At 36.1% G+C, this 18,712-nt stretch overlaps 2 protein-coding genes across 2 annotated transcripts; one reads left to right on the forward strand and one right to left on the reverse strand.

Moving 5' to 3' along the window:
• Positions 5,923 to 13,224, forward strand: LOC18790978 (squamosa promoter-binding-like protein 7). Its single transcript, XM_007225604.2, has 10 exons — positions 5,923 to 6,585; positions 8,244 to 8,416; positions 8,525 to 8,748; positions 8,831 to 8,905; positions 9,010 to 9,117; positions 9,241 to 9,358; positions 9,757 to 9,892; positions 10,404 to 10,566; positions 11,123 to 11,701; positions 12,428 to 13,224. Exons 1-10 carry the CDS (start codon positions 6,035 to 6,037, stop codon positions 12,749 to 12,751), a joined length of 2,451 nt encoding a protein of 816 aa, XP_007225666.2. The 5' UTR covers positions 5,923 to 6,034; the 3' UTR covers positions 12,752 to 13,224.
• LOC18792048 (bifunctional protein FolD 2) lies at positions 14,204 to 16,528 on the reverse strand. The gene is made up of 5 exons (XM_007223130.2): positions 16,278 to 16,528; positions 15,995 to 16,178; positions 15,681 to 15,838; positions 15,282 to 15,494; positions 14,204 to 14,639 (listed from the first exon to the last, which is right to left on the reverse strand). The coding sequence occupies exons 1-5, from the start codon at positions 16,389 to 16,391 to the stop codon at positions 14,409 to 14,411; spliced, it is 900 nt and encodes a 299-aa protein (XP_007223192.1). The 5' UTR covers positions 16,392 to 16,528; the 3' UTR covers positions 14,204 to 14,408.

Genomic DNA, 18,712 nt, shown 5'->3' on the forward strand with positions numbered 1-18,712 from the left:
GAGAGCAGCAAGATATCCCCAGTCTCTAGCCTTCACGTTTTAAGTCGAGACTCATGTGCGAACATCCCGTACCTTCCGGCTACCAAAAATTCCCGATCCCACAGTAGAGTCATACATGGGCATGCACCGCGTAAGATCTGGATGCACTTTCCAGAGCAGCCCGGCTTCCTTCTCCAGCCAAAGCCCGGCTGCCATAGCTCCAACCTCATAACAGACCCGGCCGCACTTAGCAAGGCCAAGATCCTTCAAGCCAGGCTCTAAATTTCGGCCGCCAAACCCTATCAATCCAAATCCCGGTCACAACTCTGCCAATCTAAATTCGGTTGCAGATTCTGCCAATCAAAATTCGGCCATAGATTTCACAACTCCAAATTTGGCCGCATCGAATTTCCAGCTGCTGCCAAGCTATACTCCGAACACAGCCCGGCCTCCATCGAGCCTCAGGTTCCAACCGATCGAATTCCCCCAATCTGACCGCCAAACTCCAAAGTCCCGGGCCGTCAACCTTTGAATATCTCGACCGTATTCTATACACCCCGTGCGGTTTGTGCTTTCAAAAAGTGCTCGAACTTGGTGGATTTTTGCCACCCATAAACTGTCACCAAACCATTGTACAAGCCAACATTTACATTTCAAGTCGTCGCTATTTTGTAAAAGCCTCCACCATGGACTAGTTTCCCAAAAAGCAAAAACAAAATCACATGAAATGAAGACGTGATGTAAATCTTCTAAAGCAGTCTATAAAAAAAATGCTCTATTTTTGTCATTTTATATTAGGGTAAATTAGTAATTCAATAAATACTTTGATAATAATGTGTACACAATTAATTTTAGGGTTTGTTTAGCAGCCCTCTAAAAAAATTATATATTTATATATATATATATAATATAAAAACACTCATGTCATTAGCCCCTTTGTGTAAACTGGTTTCCTTTTTCTTTTTCTTTTTTTATAAAATTAAAAAAGATAATGAATAGTTGTGTTCCATAAAAATAGGACTCATAATATGATTTTATTTTAAATTTCAAAATTTTTAATATAAAAAGTGTGAATTTACCATATTATCTTCATTTAATGAATAATTTCAATTCTTAATGTTTCCATTAACCAATGGTATTTTCGGGTATTTTGAATGTTTCACCATTATTTGCCTTTTGCTTCATATATACTAGCCTTGGCACATGTGTGAGTGAGTGCCGATTGGTTTTTATTTTTTATTTTTTATATTTTAAAAGTAAAAAAGATCATTGGTAGTTGTGTTTCATAACAATATGACTCATTATCTGATTTTGTTTTAAATTTAAATTTTTTTAATATGAAAACTGTAAATTTACCATATTATCCGAATTTAATTAATAATTTCAATTCTTACAAAGGGTAATGATTGTAACCCTTTTGTGGGTAGTGATTGTAACCCCTTTGTGGGTAGTTGGAGTGATCCGTGTGACTTTTGTATTTGTATTCCCCTCATAACATAATTTATTAATGCAATTTCTCTATTATTTGGCAAAAAAAAAAATGCATATATTCTCGAGATTACCAAATGAATCTTTGATTTCCCTTTCTCTAAGAAAATTTATGAGGATTTATTTTCAAAAGATAGCATATGATTTGCAACCTAGAAAGGTAGAATATGCTTTGTTTATCATTGCATTTCTTAGTACTGGAGTAGTGGGGTCGTTAGCTCAACCTCCTCTTATTAAGTCTAATATTTTATTATCGGTTGAGTTGAATCCGTTGATGATGATATGAACGAAATGCATGTGTCTTCACATATTCACCCCGTAGATATGGTAGCCACTCAACCTCAAACGCATCTAACTCACCGGCTCACTCTCTCTATTCTTTACACGTGCTTCGTGCGTAGAAGGCAAGCGGGCCAATCTCAACGACGGCCTTTGTCAGATAGAATAATCCAATATGTGGTCATGAGTTCCACAAAGGGTTTTTTTTTTTTAATTTTTTTTTTTTGAGATTTCCACGGGCCGTTTTAAAACCTAAATAAAATAAAATAATGTCATAGAAAAAAGTAAAAAATTAATAAACGCTTCCCGCCCCGCTATCCTGCCTACACCCGACAGGCTCTCCACAATAATTGTAATTTAACAGTGGCACATGTTTCTTTTATTTCTTGTTTACGCATTAGAGATGTGTCATTTTAATTAATTCGGGTGTTAAATTGGTTGACTTTTTAGTTTAAGGGATTAAATTTAATTGGGATCTTTGTATATATATATATATATATACTAGAGAGTAATTGATGTACACGAAGAATTGAATGGAATATTAAGAGCATCTCCAACTTGCAGCCTCTTTATCTATCTTCAAGAATGGTAAGTTGACATTGGCTCTTCAAAACATTTAATTTTAGTTTGAAAAAATAAAAGGCCAAAAGTCACTTTTTGTCCATGTAGTTTGACACTTTAACTACTTTTGACCATGTAGTTTCAATTCTGTCAACTTTGCTATTGTAGTTTCGTATTTGTAGCAATTCAAGGACAAGTTAGTATTTTTGTCAATTTTTTTGACGGTGCAAGGGAAAATTGTTTGAGATTGAGAGGATGGTGTCGATTGAAGCTTTGAGAGAGATAGGGCAACATAGACCAATGCTTGTGGCCTTGAGAGGGTTGAAGAGAGCAATGAGTTCGATATAGATGAGAGTCGAGCAATGAAATTGTAGAAGGTAAGTGAGAGAGTGAATATGGGCCTTCAAATTGATCTATAATCTAAACTACTCATATCTTACATCTATTTAAAATATTATCATCTAATGGTCAATATATAATTGGATATATTAAATTTAAATAATATATATTAAATAACATTTGTTAGTTCAGTTCTATTACTGACTGTATCCAAGATTCAATACCAACACTGACATCCGAATGTGTCTGTCAGTATAAGTGATCAACCCGAAACTGACATTTCTTTTCTATAGCCGAAATCGACAAAACCGACAATCTTGGTTAAGTGAGTTTATCGATTTGTCTGGTTAAGATTCTAGCCCTAAAAATGAGTATTGCAATTTAGGAGTTTTGAGTTTAAAAGTTTAATAAAAGAATTAAGAGCTTGTAAATCTAGTGATCAAAGAGTACTTGTTCTACACCAAACTATAATTGGCTTTCCACTATGTTTGCCATGTCAACTATCCTAATAAGGTAACATTGTAAATTGTTGACTATTGGGTTGACATTTTAACTATGTAGTGGTATATGATTTGAGCTAAAACAAAAAACAATCATATCCAATTGAGTTTATATTTTGTAATAATGCATATGCATTGTAGATTTATATTAATAAATTAATAAATTATTAAAAGATAACAAATACGAGAACTTTGGAGCTCAGAACTCTTTATGTGAAACACCACACATTTAATAAAATATATCAAAATTATTACCCAAAAAAATATATATATATATATGTGTATCTCTTTCGGCCGAAATCAATAATCAACTTGTTTACATTGAAAGACCACCTCATAAGAAAATACATTAAAAAATAACAACACGTCATAATCAGAAGCACTAAATTAACAATCAATAATGAACTTGTTTACATTGATGCATTGTCATTGTTGATTAACACGGCATTAACCAATTAACACAGGGGGAGAGGAATCTTTAACATGGATTTTTGAATTCATATCTCAATCTTGTATCCCACACAGGAAAAGGTCAATCGGCTTGCTTTTAAAATATATATAATTTCCCAAAGAGTGTCACCCTTTTTGACTTTTGATTCATCATTCTTATCGAGAGGAAGAAAAAAAGTTTCATTATTGTTCTTTATAAGTGAAATGACTAAAAGCGTTTTTTCAAAACGAAAAAAAAAAAGTTTCTATCCAGTGGCGGAGCTACTCTTAGGTCCAGAGTGGCCCTGCTCCTTTCAAATTTTGATCTCCCTTCTATTATATTATAACAGTCTCGATCTCTTGGACCACAGAAGTCCAAGAGAATGTGGTCACTCACCGTTGGATGTAAATTCAACGGTTCACTCACTCTTACACTTCTTTTAAAAAACTTTTTTAAACCGTTGGATGTAACATCCAACGACGAGTGACCATAATCTCTTGGACCCCTGTGGTCCAAGATATCGGAGCTGTATATTATATATAATATATAGAATTTGTAATAAAACAACTTATAATTTAAGTTAAAATTTCATATAAAACAAATTAAACATGACTAAATTATAAATATTTAGCTCTAAACATGTAACTAGTGAATACTTATGTACTTATATTTTCTACTTCAGCTCCCCCAACTTTACGATTATAGCTCCGCTTCTGTTTCTATCAGCGTTTTGCATAAAAATTTAAACTTAAAAGGTGTTTAGTGTTTCATAAAAACACTTTTAGTAACAAAAGCACTATAAATTAAATTATTTCACGTAAAAGCAGTCTCAAAACATGTCATGAATCATATATAAACAAACAAACAAACACTAAAGATCATTAATTAAATTTTATAAAACTATAAAAATAAATAAGAAAATATCCATAATAATTTTTTATGTTTTTTTGTTGTTGTGAAAAATAGATAAGGTTAAGACAAAAAAAATATCGGAAAAGTAGCGGTAAGAAAAAGGCCAAAAGGGGACCATATGATTTTGCAACGTGGCGAGTTAGATTAGAATATGCTTTCTTTTATTTTATCATTGCATTTGAAATATGATTGCATTGGTGGGGTCGTTAGCTCAACCTCCTCTTATCTTGTTATTATTATTTTTTATTGTTTTAGGGTTTAGGGTTGAATATTTTGCATTGCATTGCATGTCCTCACCACTTCACCCGCAGATTTGGTAGCCACTCAACCTCAAACGCATCGCCTCACCTGCCCACTCTCTCTCATCTTTACACGCCACAATCTCAAGCGCGTGCGAAGCAACCGCTCGCTTCTCCACGTCCCTTGTCGGATAGAACAATCCAAGATGTCGTCATAATTTCCACACTTTTTTGTTTTGGTCAGAAATTTCCACACTCTTTTTATGAAATTTTGGAATTTAAAAATGTTAAATTAGTACCAGAAATAGATGGGGAAAATAAAAACAAACCGCTTCCCGCCATCATGGAGACCCCGACAGACATGTCTTATGCATTTCTACTTGTTTTTGAATTTGGTTCACCGTAATTAACTCTATTACAATTTTTTAATTCAAATACTCCGCTAATAATGGGAGGAAAAAATTACCATCAAACACACACATAAAAAAACCTCAATTTATGAATTGACTTGTAAGTTAAGGTCATTCCACACTAAATTAAATCCAATTAAATCCAATTATTTAACAAATGACACTTTTCAAATAAGAAGAAGATAATAGGTATTTTTGTGTGTGGGGATACAAACTATATTTTGGACCGAGGAGCATATTCGCTTCCGTCAATTTAGCTTGGCTAAACTAATGTATAATATAAGAGTAATGCTATTTAGACACACAATATTGACCACCTTATGTGGTAACTGATGTGTCATGCCATGTCAATTAATGAATGTCGCCATGTCAATTAAAAAACAAATTAAAAAACAAATTAAAAAACCCTAGCATTCCTAATGAGTGGCCTCATGGCAACATTCATTAATTGACATGACATGACATATCAGTTGCCACATAAAGTGGTCAATTAAAATGATCAATGTTGTGTGTCTAAATAACATTACTCATAATATAAAAAAGAGGTGATTTCAATCTCACATATGAAAACAACTTTGAGATTTTCGAGACAGAGATGGTTAGAGCGAGGATTAAGGATAACAATAGGTCATCCCCTAATTATTGAAAGGGTTATTACATCAAACATAAAAAATAATATCTGAAAAACAGTAACTCTCTTAACACACAGCGACAGTAAAAACTATTGTTTAAATTTTTTACCCTAAACCAAAAAAAAAAAAGAAAAAAGAAAATAATGGTGTACTGTACTTTTTAAGCGTTGTTGACAGGGAGGGAGGGAATCTTGACGTCTAAGCTAGAGGAAGAAGAAGGATGTTAGGTGTGCTGGCAGGTTAGGTGATTTTGACCACAAAAACGATGGAAGGGCCTGCATCTCCTTCTTCAACGCAATCACAACGGCAGCGTTTGGACGAAGCTAGGGTTTCAGAGATGGAGATTCAACCTCCACTGACCAACCAAGACACCTCCACCGTCTGGGACTGGGGAGATCTCCTCGACTTCACCGTCGACGACGACCTATCGATCTCGTGGGGCTCCATCGAGATTGACCCGGCTCCGGCTCTGGAAGATCTGCCGGAGGATCCGAATTCGAATTCGGATCGGGTAAGGAAGCGCGACCCGAGGCTGGCGTGCACCAACTTCTTGGCGGGTCATGTCCCGTGCGCGTGCCCCGAGATCGACGAGAGGATGATGGAGTTGGAAGAGGAGGAAGCCGGGCATGGAAAGAAGCGGGTCAAGACGGCTCGGGCCCCTCCTGGGACGGCCCGGTGTCAGGTTCCGTCTTGTCGTGCCGACATTAAGGAGCTGAAGGGGTACCATCGGAGGCACAGAGTGTGCCTTGCCTGTGCAAATGCCAGCACTGTCTTTCTTGACGGTGAGACCAAGCGTTATTGTCAGCAGTGTGGCAAGTAAGCTCAATTTTAAGTTGATTTTCAATTTCAGAGATAGTGATTTTATCTTTGAATTAGTTATAGTTTAGCAGTTTCGTATTAGTAATCTTCAAAGCTGTTAGTAAGTTCACAACTTAGCATTGGCAGTTACCCAAGTTTTTTTTAGGAAGCTTTTGGATAATTTGGATTAAGCTAGCTTCACAGTTCCTGGGTTGTGATTGTAATCTTATATGACAATCAATTTTATGCTTTTACCTATAAGGTTACTTTGCACTTGTTAACTCTCCAAAATGCAGAGAAGGGACTGTTTAGAAGCAATTCCAACAGTGTCAACGTAGTTAATATTTGGAAGGTTGCCCCCCAACTACACTCCGTTCAGAGAAACTCTCCACCTACGTGCCCTCTGTCCTTCCGGACCCCCTAGGGAGATCGCTTCTCTCCCACCTCTGAGAAGGTGCTTCTCTTTGGGGCCCCCCCTTAAGGGTATATCCCTTCCTTAAAGATTGGGATGAGTTGATGTCGTAGATGGTGTGAAAACACTTCCTGATCTGGAGTCTTCACGAACACACTATGGAGGTTTAGTTACTCAGTGTTTAGGGTTAGATAAATTTGTACTTATATTTGCAAGTTCAGTAGTGAAAGAAGCACATGATATTCTTAACTGGGAATCTATATGAATTTGTTGGGTGGAATATGTTTCCATGGCTATATTTTTGCTTTGGGTGATGGGAGCTGGAGAAGTTTCCCTAGGAAGTGACAAGTGTCAATACGGGTTATGCCATCTAAGAGTTCCTGGTGTTGGACAATAAGGAAATATAGGAAGAAAAGAGAGATCCACTCATTCTGGCCTCCACACCAAAGGGGGTCCAATTTAATTAAAAAAGTTCCGGCATCACACCTGTGCGTGCCTTGGAATCACTCCAAGTCAACCTGTGCCTCACACACAAGGAGGAATTCGCAAGAAATTTTTCTTTCACTAACTCTGATCCTAAAAGCTTACAAAGTAGGCCCTTTCATAGGGTAATTGGTACATGAATCTGGAAAGATCCATAGTAATACACTTAGGAATTCTAAAGACATAGTTAGAATGTAAAGTTTTTTTATTTTTTATTTTGGGGAAAGTAACAGAATAATTACATGTGCTCTTCTTTCTGTGGATGACATGTATCTTTTAATGGGTCAGAGGATACTGCACTTAGATATTAATTATATTAAGGTTTGGCTGATTTGTTTTAAGGGTCTTTTATATATAAAGATAGATGTTGAGAAAAGTGAGACAACCCCTATTAGCAATTTAGCACATTGGAGATGTTGAATGGCTTGCAGCTGTCATTTGCTGTAGGATAAGGTCACTGCCTACGTTTGGCTCTTTCTTTAAGTTCTTCATAAGCCATAGGCATTTTGGATTCCATACTGCTTGTCTTTGTGGTGAATACTGGTGGGTTAAAATAAGTAAAACTTTTCAGAGGGAGTTTAGATTGGCAATAATTATTAGTATAATAAGTCTTTATACTATCCAGAAGATTTGTCGACCTGGGATGAAGAGAAAGTTGTAACACTGTCACATTTCTGTTTTATTGAGGGACTGCATGTATTATTTTTGTTGAAGTGTGCTGGAATAATTTTAATATTGCTTTTGTAATTTCGTTTCTGCTTGTGCTCCAATTCTTTGGCAGGTTCCATGTCTTATCAGATTTTGATGAAGGTAAGCGGAGCTGTCGAAGAAAACTAGAGCGTCATAATAACAGACGACGAAGGAAACCTACTAATTCCAAAGGAGGGATTAGAAAGGAATCTCAAAGGGAAATTCAAATTGAAGATACCAATTGTGATGGTGGAGCAGGAGAAGGTATTCAATGTTTGTTTTAAAGCAACCAGTTTGTAAAATGAGCTGTATAGTTGTTTTTCCTTCCTAGAAAAAGAGTCTACTGATCCAATTTGTATGCATAATGTACAGACAGTATACAGTTAAGCAGTCAGTTAAATGACAAGGAAGAATTGCCGGAGTCTGAAGGTGGACGTATTTCTACCCTCAGTTCAGTGCCTGATTCCCAGATTGTCCATAGTGATGGTGGTGCATCTTTGGTAGCTTCTGGTGAAACCCAAATGGATGGAAGAAAACATGATTCTAACAACTCTCTTTCTCCGCCAAATTGTGATAAAAGTGCCTACTCTTCTATGGTGGGTCTTTGCTGCCTGGTTAAAACTGATCTTTATGTGAGGAGATATAATTGAGATGTACTGATTTGATACATACTTGTAGTGTCCGACAGGTCGCATCTCATTCAAGCTCTATGATTGGAATCCAGCGGAGTTCCCTCGAAGACTTCGGCACCAAGTATTATTAAAAGACTGTTATTACAGTTTAGTATATAGAGTGAGAATTATTTTAATAGAAATATGTCAGGACTTGGATTAACATGTGGGTAAATGTGTTTACAGATATTCCAATGGTTGGCCAGTATGCCGGTTGAGTTGGAGGGGTATATCCGCCCTGGATGTACTATCTTGACTGTTTTTATTGCAATGCCAAAGTTTATGTGGATGAAGGTAATGATGTCGGTAATCTTACTTGCAAGATTGATATTCAGTTTGTCAAAGTTTTCTTCTTACCTTGCCTTTAAAAATTTTGTTCAACAACTTTGGTTTTGATCATGTGATGGTTTTGCTCAGTTACTTGAAGATCCTGTATCATATGTACATGACTTTGTTGTTGTACCTGGAAGGATGCTGTCTGGGAGAGGCAATATACTTGTTTATCTGAATGACATGATTTTCCGTGTTGTGAAAGGTAATCTGATGCTCCATAGCTGTGTTGTATTTCTATTATTTTATTAATTATGCGGTAAAATATGACGTAACTTAATTAGCCTCTGCGTTTATTTGATGATCCATCTTGACATATTGCTGTTAAAAGATACAGATCTCTGAATAATTCTTGTTTGCAATCTTTCCATGAGATGTAAATGGATGTACAGAACTAAACAAAATTTATGAAATTATGTTGGTCAGAATCATCAATTCGTGTCGGTTGATCTTAGATTTTGGGTATAAACAGCAGTTTGCGAGTAGAATTTCTGACAAATTTTCATGTTTCCTGGTAGTGGGACTGGTAGGTATCTTTTTTTTTTTTTTTGGTTAATCTATTTTCAGTAATTAATGTGCTTCTTTTCATTTTGGTATGCACAGATGGGACTTCTGTAATAAAAGGGAAAGTTGAGATGCGGGCCCCAAGGCTTCATTACGTTCATCCTAGATATTTTGAGGCAGGCAAGCCCATGGAATTTGTTGCCTGTGGAAGTGATTTATTACAACCCAAATTTCGGTAGGACTTCCTTTCAGGGTTTTCCACCTGTTGATAGTAGTTTATTGTGTTGTATTTTGATTCAGCCCCTTTCAGCTCTGTCATTTTGGATCATGTATTATTATGATAAGGTAGCTTTTCATGAACACGACATTTCCTGTCAACTGTAAGACTAGATTATAATGGAGGGAGGGGAACCTACTTGGTGACACTCTCAACAGTCTACATAGACTTGTTACTAGTACATAATAGCTACTGTTCTTTGTTGGTCCAAAAGTGTAGCACGCATAGTGTGATCTTGGAAGTGCCAGAATATATTGATCAGGGATGTATATCAATTATGGCAGATCTGTAGTTGTCTGATGGCACATGCTGATTACTCTTCTGATTTATCCAAATAAAATAATTCTGATTAATTTAAAGTTTTGCAGTCAGGTGTATGTTCTATAATATTCTGTTTACTTGTTCCATGTATGTAGAGAGCAGAATTATTGTCAAGTAAGTTGCCTAATAAAGATCATTATGGTGACAGGTTTCTTGTATCCTTCTCTGGAAAGTATCTGGCGTATAATTACTATCCTGAATCTTCTCCTAGTCAGATTGAAGGAGACACTGCTACTAACTTAGACCATCAATTATACAAGATACATGTTCCTCAGACTGAAGCAAATCGTTTTGGTCCTGCATTTATTGAGGTAAATTTTCTGAGCTATTTTCTTTTACCCTCCTTATGGTGTATATTCTTGTCTGATCATATCTCCAGACTCCAGCGATCATAATAGTGTTGTGGTATTCCATCATTCTGACAAAAGTAAAGATAGTGTTATGGTATGTTTATTGTTGCTTGCATGGGTGTTTGACCATGTTTCTGCAATGCTGATTACTGATATGTGTCAAACACTTGATATTCACTATGCAGTAAACCCATTTATGACCAGCGATTTATAAATTTGATATGCAACTTCTTTGATTGGTTAATGCATTGATGAGAATTGTTGGTCTTGAAACATGGTATGTAGACAATGATGCAGCTATTGCTGATAACATTAGCCATAAGCTATATCTGTGGACTGGAATCTGCGATAGGTATACGGAAAAGAGTAGGATTCATATAGATACAATTGAAATTTTGAGGTTCACATGGAGACAGAAGCATAGTTACAAAAGCATTTTAATGCATGGTACTTGGTTTTTAACTTGCCAGGATTTTCTTTGGCTCATAGTTTATCATTGGATGAATCTATATTGCAGATTGAGAATGAATCTGGCTTATCGAACTTTCTACCCATACTCATCGCGGATAAAGATGTTTGTGCAGAAATGAATACTATTCAGAAGAGATATGAAGAATCTTTCTCTTTGCAAGGATCACACTTTTCTTCTAGTGGTTCTCTGTCAGACTCTTGTGAAGCATCTTCCCTGGGACACACAGCATTTTCTGAAGTTATTTTAGATATAGCATGGTTACTTAAAAAGCCCTCATCAGAAAATTTTCAACAGATCATGACTGCTTCACAGATCCAAAGATTCAACTATTTATTGAACTTTTTGATATCCATGAAGTCAACAACCATATTGGAGAAAGTTTCACAAAATTTGAAGACTCTGATGGATAACATGGAGTTACACAGTGCAAATGATGGCACCAGTGATGCTGACATGAGGCTCTTAAAGAATTACATGGATTATGCCCGTGATCGTCAAAAAATTGACAACTCGGGGGTTTTAGTACCATGGTCTGGAAGATTGGTGCAAAAAGAGGATATTGTTTCTCAAAGTCAAAGCTGCTTTCAGAATGTCGGAAATTTGGTTGTTCCGTTACAATGTCAGGTGAGAACTTCATTCAATTGGGTGGTGGTGGTCGGTGAGAGAGGTTAGGGGGAGGTGGGGATTGAAAGGATTAAATAAATCTGCTTTTAAGTTAGCTTTGGTTTAATATACATTTTACTCTTTAGCAATTTAACATTTCTTCTCATCTGGTAGTCTGGTAGTTCAAATTCCAACTTTTTAAGAAGAAAATATTGTGGTGAGGCATTGCATTCCTGGTAATTTAACTGTTTTTATTTCTGACAGGGCTTTTCTTTTCTTTTTATTTTTGTCCAAAAAAAGTTTGAGTTCGAACTTGTTGCTTGCATGTCATTTCATTAGTTGTTATTGCCGTACTGATTTTTCTTAGAGGCTGCCCTGCTTTCTTTCCCTATCTCTTTGGGATCTGAAATCTACTTCTACAGTCAACTAGTGAAGGATTTATTTGATTCTAACTGTTTGGCTACGTTGTGGTTAAGCGCATGACAACTTATTTTCTCCTCCCTTTTGCTAAATTGAAATCTACAGTTCTATTTTGGCCATCTAAGATCTTATAACTAGTTGTGTTATTCACCATCACATTTTTATCTGTTAAATGTTTTCGTACTTCTAATAGCTAGCAAGAGATATCCAATTGAGGGTAGGGCAGTCGCTAATTGTACATAATTTACGTACTTGTTATTTTCTGTACTCTTATTTGATGAACTGATACAAGATTTGTTCCGTTAATTGTTATGTAATATTATGCAGGATACGGAGATAACTGTGGATGGTAGGGTGGATGTGATGGTGGGTTCAACTTCTCATGAGAGAAGTGAAACTGTTCCACTCTTGAGTAAAAAAGCAGTCATGAAAGCTAACCTGATCAAGAAATGGCCAAGAGTGGCTAACTATTGCACTTCTGGGGAGGTCTCAATGTCCCGCTCTAGTGGGGCGTTCTTGAGATTTCGCCCTGCACTTTATGTAATTTGTGCTGCAGCTATCTGTTTAGGATTTTGTGCAGTCCTCTTTCATCCTCACAAGGTTGGTGAATTTGCAGTAACAATGCGCAGATGTTTATTTGACAACTTTTAGATGTTTTAGTCTGTTTTTTTTTTTTCCTTAGAATGTATTCCTCAATCCCTTAAATATGTGTATATATATATATATATTATATCTCCGTTGTGCACTACTTTCTAATATTAGATTAAGACAAGCCGCCAAAATTTTTTTCGTCACCGAGCTGTTCTTGCTGCAAGCATAAATTCTGCGTACTGCCTCTGTCAAGTCGCATTCTGTTTTCGGGTGCTGTTCTTGCTCGAAGCATAAATTCTGCGTATTGCCTCTGTTGAGTCACATTTTCTGGACTCTGTTTGCCTACGGCCTTTGAGATAGTAATTTTAATTTTGCAAGAAAATGAAGTTGCTCGAATTTTAATTTTAATTTTGGGAATGCAATGTCAGCGGTGGCTGATGTTCCAGTTGCATTGTGTATTCTATTGTTGTAATGTTTAGATACAGATTTGGTGTTGTGCTTAAGTAATAAAAGAGGCCTGTTTTCTGATCGAATTCCTTCTAAATTGTAATTTGTAATGTTATGAAATAGGGGGTTTCATGCTGCTTTTTTGTTTTCGATTTTTTTTATTTATGAATACCCTAAAACAATTCAAAACTGTCCATTAATTAATATTTTTTTGCACAATTGATAATCTATCTATATATATAAAGCAAAAGGCAGAGAATGGTGAAACATTCAAAATACCAGAAAATGCCCTTGGTTAATGCAAACATTAAGAATTTAAATTATTAATTAAATGAGGATAATATAGTAAATTCACACTTTTTCATATTTAAAAAAATTAAAAGAAAAAGAAAAAGCAGATAATGGATCCTATTTTTATGAAACACAACTACCCATTATCTTTTTTAATTCTAAAATAAATTTACTTATTTTTTAAAAAAAACCTCTCGCAAGCGCGGAAGCGCGTGCAGAGAGGCTAGTATATATAAAGCAAAAGGCAGAGAATGGTGAAACATTCAAAATACCAGAAAATATCCTTAGTTAATGCAAACATTAAGAACTAAACTTATTAATTAAATGAGGATAATATGGTAAATTCATACTTTTTATAAAAAATTAAAATTAAATAAAAAATAATGGATCCTATTTTTATGGAACACTTTTTAATTCTAAAAAAATTTTAAATTTTTTTTAAAAAAATGCCTCTCGCAAGCGCTTCCGAGGCTAGTAGTAATAATAATAATAATAATAATAATAATAATTTTTTGAACATATTTTATTTCAAATTTCTGTACATATTATGCGCACGTTTGAATGTTGAAGTGTGTGAAAAGGCAAAATCTTGTGTGTACCCATGATGCCAGTTATGCAACTGCTTGTTGTGCTTGTTATTTATTCATTTATTTTATCCGTCAAAGATTTCAAAGTATTCCTTTTCAACTGATGCGATGCTGCTCATCTGCCCCAATGGAAACGATGAAGATATCACAACCCAAAACCCCCCAAAAAACAAAAAACAAAATCAGAAAACATGAAGGTAGCTCACCCTTTTCTCCCCTCATTTATCCAAAGCAACCTGGCACGAGTCATGAGTCATGATATTTGTGGTGTTTTCAAATCAAGGGCCACAGGGTATATTTTAATTTAGAACAAAATAGTTAGCAACTTAAGGTAGAATATCCACTAATTGACAATGAATTCCACCCCACTAGGCTGGAGTTAGCAACAGCTTTTATTTTGCAATAACACGCTTAGCACCATCCAAAGTATTCTTGAGTAACATTGCAACAGTCATTGGGCCCACGCCTCCAGGAACAGGAGTTACCCATCCAGCAACCTTACATGCTTCCTGGAAATCGACATCTCCAACCAATCTATAGCCTGATTTTCTACTTGAGTCGTCTATAGCATTTGTTCCGACATCAATGACTGCAGCACCTGGTTTTATCCAACTCCCCTTGATCTGAAATTCAGTAGATACACTGATTAACAAATTTCGGATAGATTTCATCAATTTGAAACATAAACCCTACGTCCCACAGCGTCCAACCAAGACAAGGAATGTATTATATGACACACAGAAACGATGTTTGCTCCACTAACAGATGGCAGTCATTTCATACAAGCAATGATACAACTTAGTGAAGAGGGCTATTTTATACACACCAGACCACTGCTTATAAAGCATCAAAGGCATTGTCTTACAACTTCCAAGTAAAAATGATGGAAGTACCAAGGCCGAAGAATTTCCTTTTTCCTTCACCTGGGATGAATATATGGGAGGAATCAACCAAGTATACCTATTCTCTTATTAGTTGCATTTCAGTTTTCTTGTTCAAGCATATCTTAAGGTGTTTGAAGTATTTAACTATGTGCAAGTTGTGTATACTGAAAAATATGCAGTTCATATATGGGATCTTAGTGTTATGTGCTAGTATTTATGGGTGAACAAATTACCATGGTCTTCAGCACTACTTTTAACTAGAAACAAACTAAGTACTAGAATTTTCATGGAAAGCCAAACAAATATTAAACGAGAGAAAACAGCTATGTCATAAGACGATGTTACTACATATCAAGGAACAACAATCTGTGAACCACCTACCATCATTGCCTGCCCTGCTGCAGCAATAATAATGTCTGCTTCACGAATGATACTTTCTGGATCGTGAGAATGAGAATGGACTACAGTAACCGTAGCATCTGCTTTCAAAAGCAACAACGAAACTGGCAATCCAACTATGTTACTTCTGCCCACCACCACTGCCTTCTTTCCCTTTATGCTTATGCCACTCCGTGACAGAAGTTCCAGGCAGCCCTGCAGAAAAAATCATCTCATAAAACAAAACTGCTATCTGCCACAAGAAAGCCTCTCACAGCTCCATATGAGTATTTCTTGGATAACAAGGTTCCCTTGTTTGGCACAAAGTATACTCAAAGAAACAAAAGCATACGTGTGTGTCTGCATCTATCTGTGTTTGAATCCATAACTCAAGTGTCTTGCCTTGGGAGTGCAAGGAAGGAACAGAGGTTCTCTGCCTTTCATCGCGAGCTTGCCAATGTTGAGAGGATGGAAGCCATCAACATCCTTCTCGATGCTGATTTCACTCAACACCTTCTCCTCATTAATATGCTTCGGCAATGGAAGCTGAACTAGAATACCTACCAACAAAACAAAACCTACTTTCACGACGAACAACAATGGAAATGTAGCACATAAACAACTGGTTTCAGATTCCACCAAGCTCAAAATAAGAATTTGTAATTATATTTTGTCAACTTAGAATGGAAAAAGTGATCATCTTTCATGAAACCAACCATGAACATCGGGATTGGCATTCAATTCATGAACTTTGGCAATGAGGTCGTCTTGGGACACATACTCAGGGAGGTCTATGTCCAAGGATTTAATGGCAACCTCAGCACAAGCCTTCCTCTTCATGCTCACATAGCTCTGAGAGTCCTTCCTGTTCCCTACAATCACTACTGCCAGTCCTGGAACCTAAACCATTGATTGATTGCATAATTGCATTGTCAAAATTCATCCATTAAATAAATAATTACAAAAATTAATTCAGTTAGATGGAGCAAAAAAGCAAACCTTGCCATATTTCTGGGAGAGATGGCGGACTTCCTCTGCAATTTCGTTTCGGATGGTCTGGGCTATGGCTTTTCCGTCGATTATCGCGGCCATGTGATCCGATTGCGACGCCATTGATCAAACACTCACTCTCAGTCTGATTAGGGTTTACAATGACAAAGGATTTACTGCACCCATAAAAACCCTAAATTAGGATTTACAGTGACAGTGGGTCCGATCGACTGAGAGAGCTGAGGTGAGTCCGAGAGTGACTCTCTCGGTTGATTTCGGGGTCGATCAGGTGCGGAAGGGTACATGGAACTGCTTCCAGGTTGCAACTAATTCGCTGACACGTATTATAGCAGTATAGCCGACCAGCTATACTATTTATTAAAAAAAAAGAAAAGAAAATGACCCTTCTAGTTGCATTAATTTATACTTTATAGATATTAATTTGCTAGTTTTGACATCTCCAAAGCAGATATTGAAGAGAGAAATTTCACAGTCAATCAATTTGATAGTTCAATTTTTTCTTCTTCTATTTTCGTGGAAATATTTGTCTTTGATCTATCTCATTCTCTCGAGTGCTACTAAATTATGTTATTGCACACATTATTTGTTGTAGAGAATTGCATGTTGAGTTGGAGTGTTCTTGGTAATTGCTTCACATTTCAAACAACACTTTACATGAAGAATACTAACACCTCACTTACTACTAACTACACCCATAAATCTTTGTTTGTAATTGTTGTTTTGGTTGGCAAAGAGTTTGCAAAATCACCATCTTGCATTTTTGTTACAACAAGTAAGAAATAATCTTAGCCCCTCACATTCTTTGAGTTAGTAAAATACAGAACGGAAAAAATATGAATAAAATACGTAAATGTTTTATTCGGCAATATTTTGGCAAATTACAACTTATAAGTTTGGCCACTATATAATATTTGAATATGATTTGTTTTATTTTTTTAATATATAATATTTTTATTCAATAATATGTGAAAATTATGTGTATAATACTTGAATTTTGTGTGTATAATTGAAAATTTTGTAAAAAAAAGTGTATTAAACATGAAAAATACAGACATACGTGTACAATACGAGTATTAAACGTAAAAATGCTAAATTATTTATATGGGTAATAGCTATGGAAAAGTAAAAATTCAAAAGGAGACAATAGAGACTCGGATAATGGTTGAATAGTAATGGATGGCTATAAACTACCCTTATTGATAAACAAAAAAGGGGGAAAACAATTTTTTTATTTTATAAAAAGATTAGTGTCTTATGTAAGAGTATAGCCGGTCGGCTATACTATACATAAAAAAAAAGGGACCCCAGTAAAGCCGCCCGGCAAGAAAAAAAACACCGGGTATAGCCGCGCGGCTATACTGTCTATGGAAAAAGAGGGCCCGCCTGGCTGCTTGCGCCTGCTTCGCCACGTGTCAAAAAATATAGCCGCATGGCTATACGCTTTTTATTAAAAATACCCTGAGGATAGCCGCTCGGCTATCCTATTTATAATTAAAAAGGACCAACCGCCTAGCGCCTAGCTCTCGCTTCGCCATGTGTCAAAAATAGTATAGCCGCGCGGCTATACTGTCCCCACCTGGCTTCAGCGACCACTTCGCCACATGTCAAAAAAGACAAGTTGACAAACCTTAAGGCCCACCATATATGCAATTGCAGGGTGATTATTTAAGCTGTCCTACATCACAACATTCTTTTACTTGTTATTTTGGATCAAACTTGTACTTGTTCCACAACAGTGATAAGATTGTTAATAAATCAAGATTGGCTGCTTGTTTTAATTTAGTGTGATTCAAGTAAGCCTTAAAGGGGTTTGTCGTTTGTTAATGAACTAATTCTTATACAGTTACTGAGCATCATTCACTCTCTCCCCCTCAATATTTGTAGGATTCCATGGAAGATTATGAGATAACTGTGCCTTTTTAATCCCTTCAAGCTCTAGGATGCCTTGTTGATGGAGTTTCCCCCAAGAAAAAAGCTGGTGATATCTGCACAACTGCTGTCCATGATTTTGAAGGTGATCAAACCTACAGTAAGAAGCCAGGCCACAATTTCACTTTCACAGCTGATTTTGATACTACTGATGTCTCAAGTTACGATGCTCTTGTAATCCCTGGAAAACCATCCATCTGCCATGGGCAGTAGATTTTAGCTGCTGCTGGTGTTCTGCAGGTAAGGTTATCGACAAAATCATTTAAGAGCAGTTCCCCAATTAGTCCTTTCTTTTTTCGGCCAGACAACACATTTGTTTCCTGAAACTTGATGCAAAGTCCTTATCCTTTTAAGTTTATCAATCAAGTCGAATTATAAAGTTTACTAATTCAATTCTGTGCTTTTGTCAACCACAATAATGATTTTGTTACGAATTTTACTGATTTTTTATCTGTTACCACCAAGACTAGGCTAAGATAGGGAATCACCTAGCA

The sequence above is a fragment of the Prunus persica genome, chromosome G1 (assembly GCF_000346465.2).
Source record: "Prunus persica cultivar Lovell chromosome G1, Prunus_persica_NCBIv2, whole genome shotgun sequence".
NCBI lineage: Eukaryota > Viridiplantae > Streptophyta > Magnoliopsida > Rosales > Rosaceae > Prunus > Prunus persica.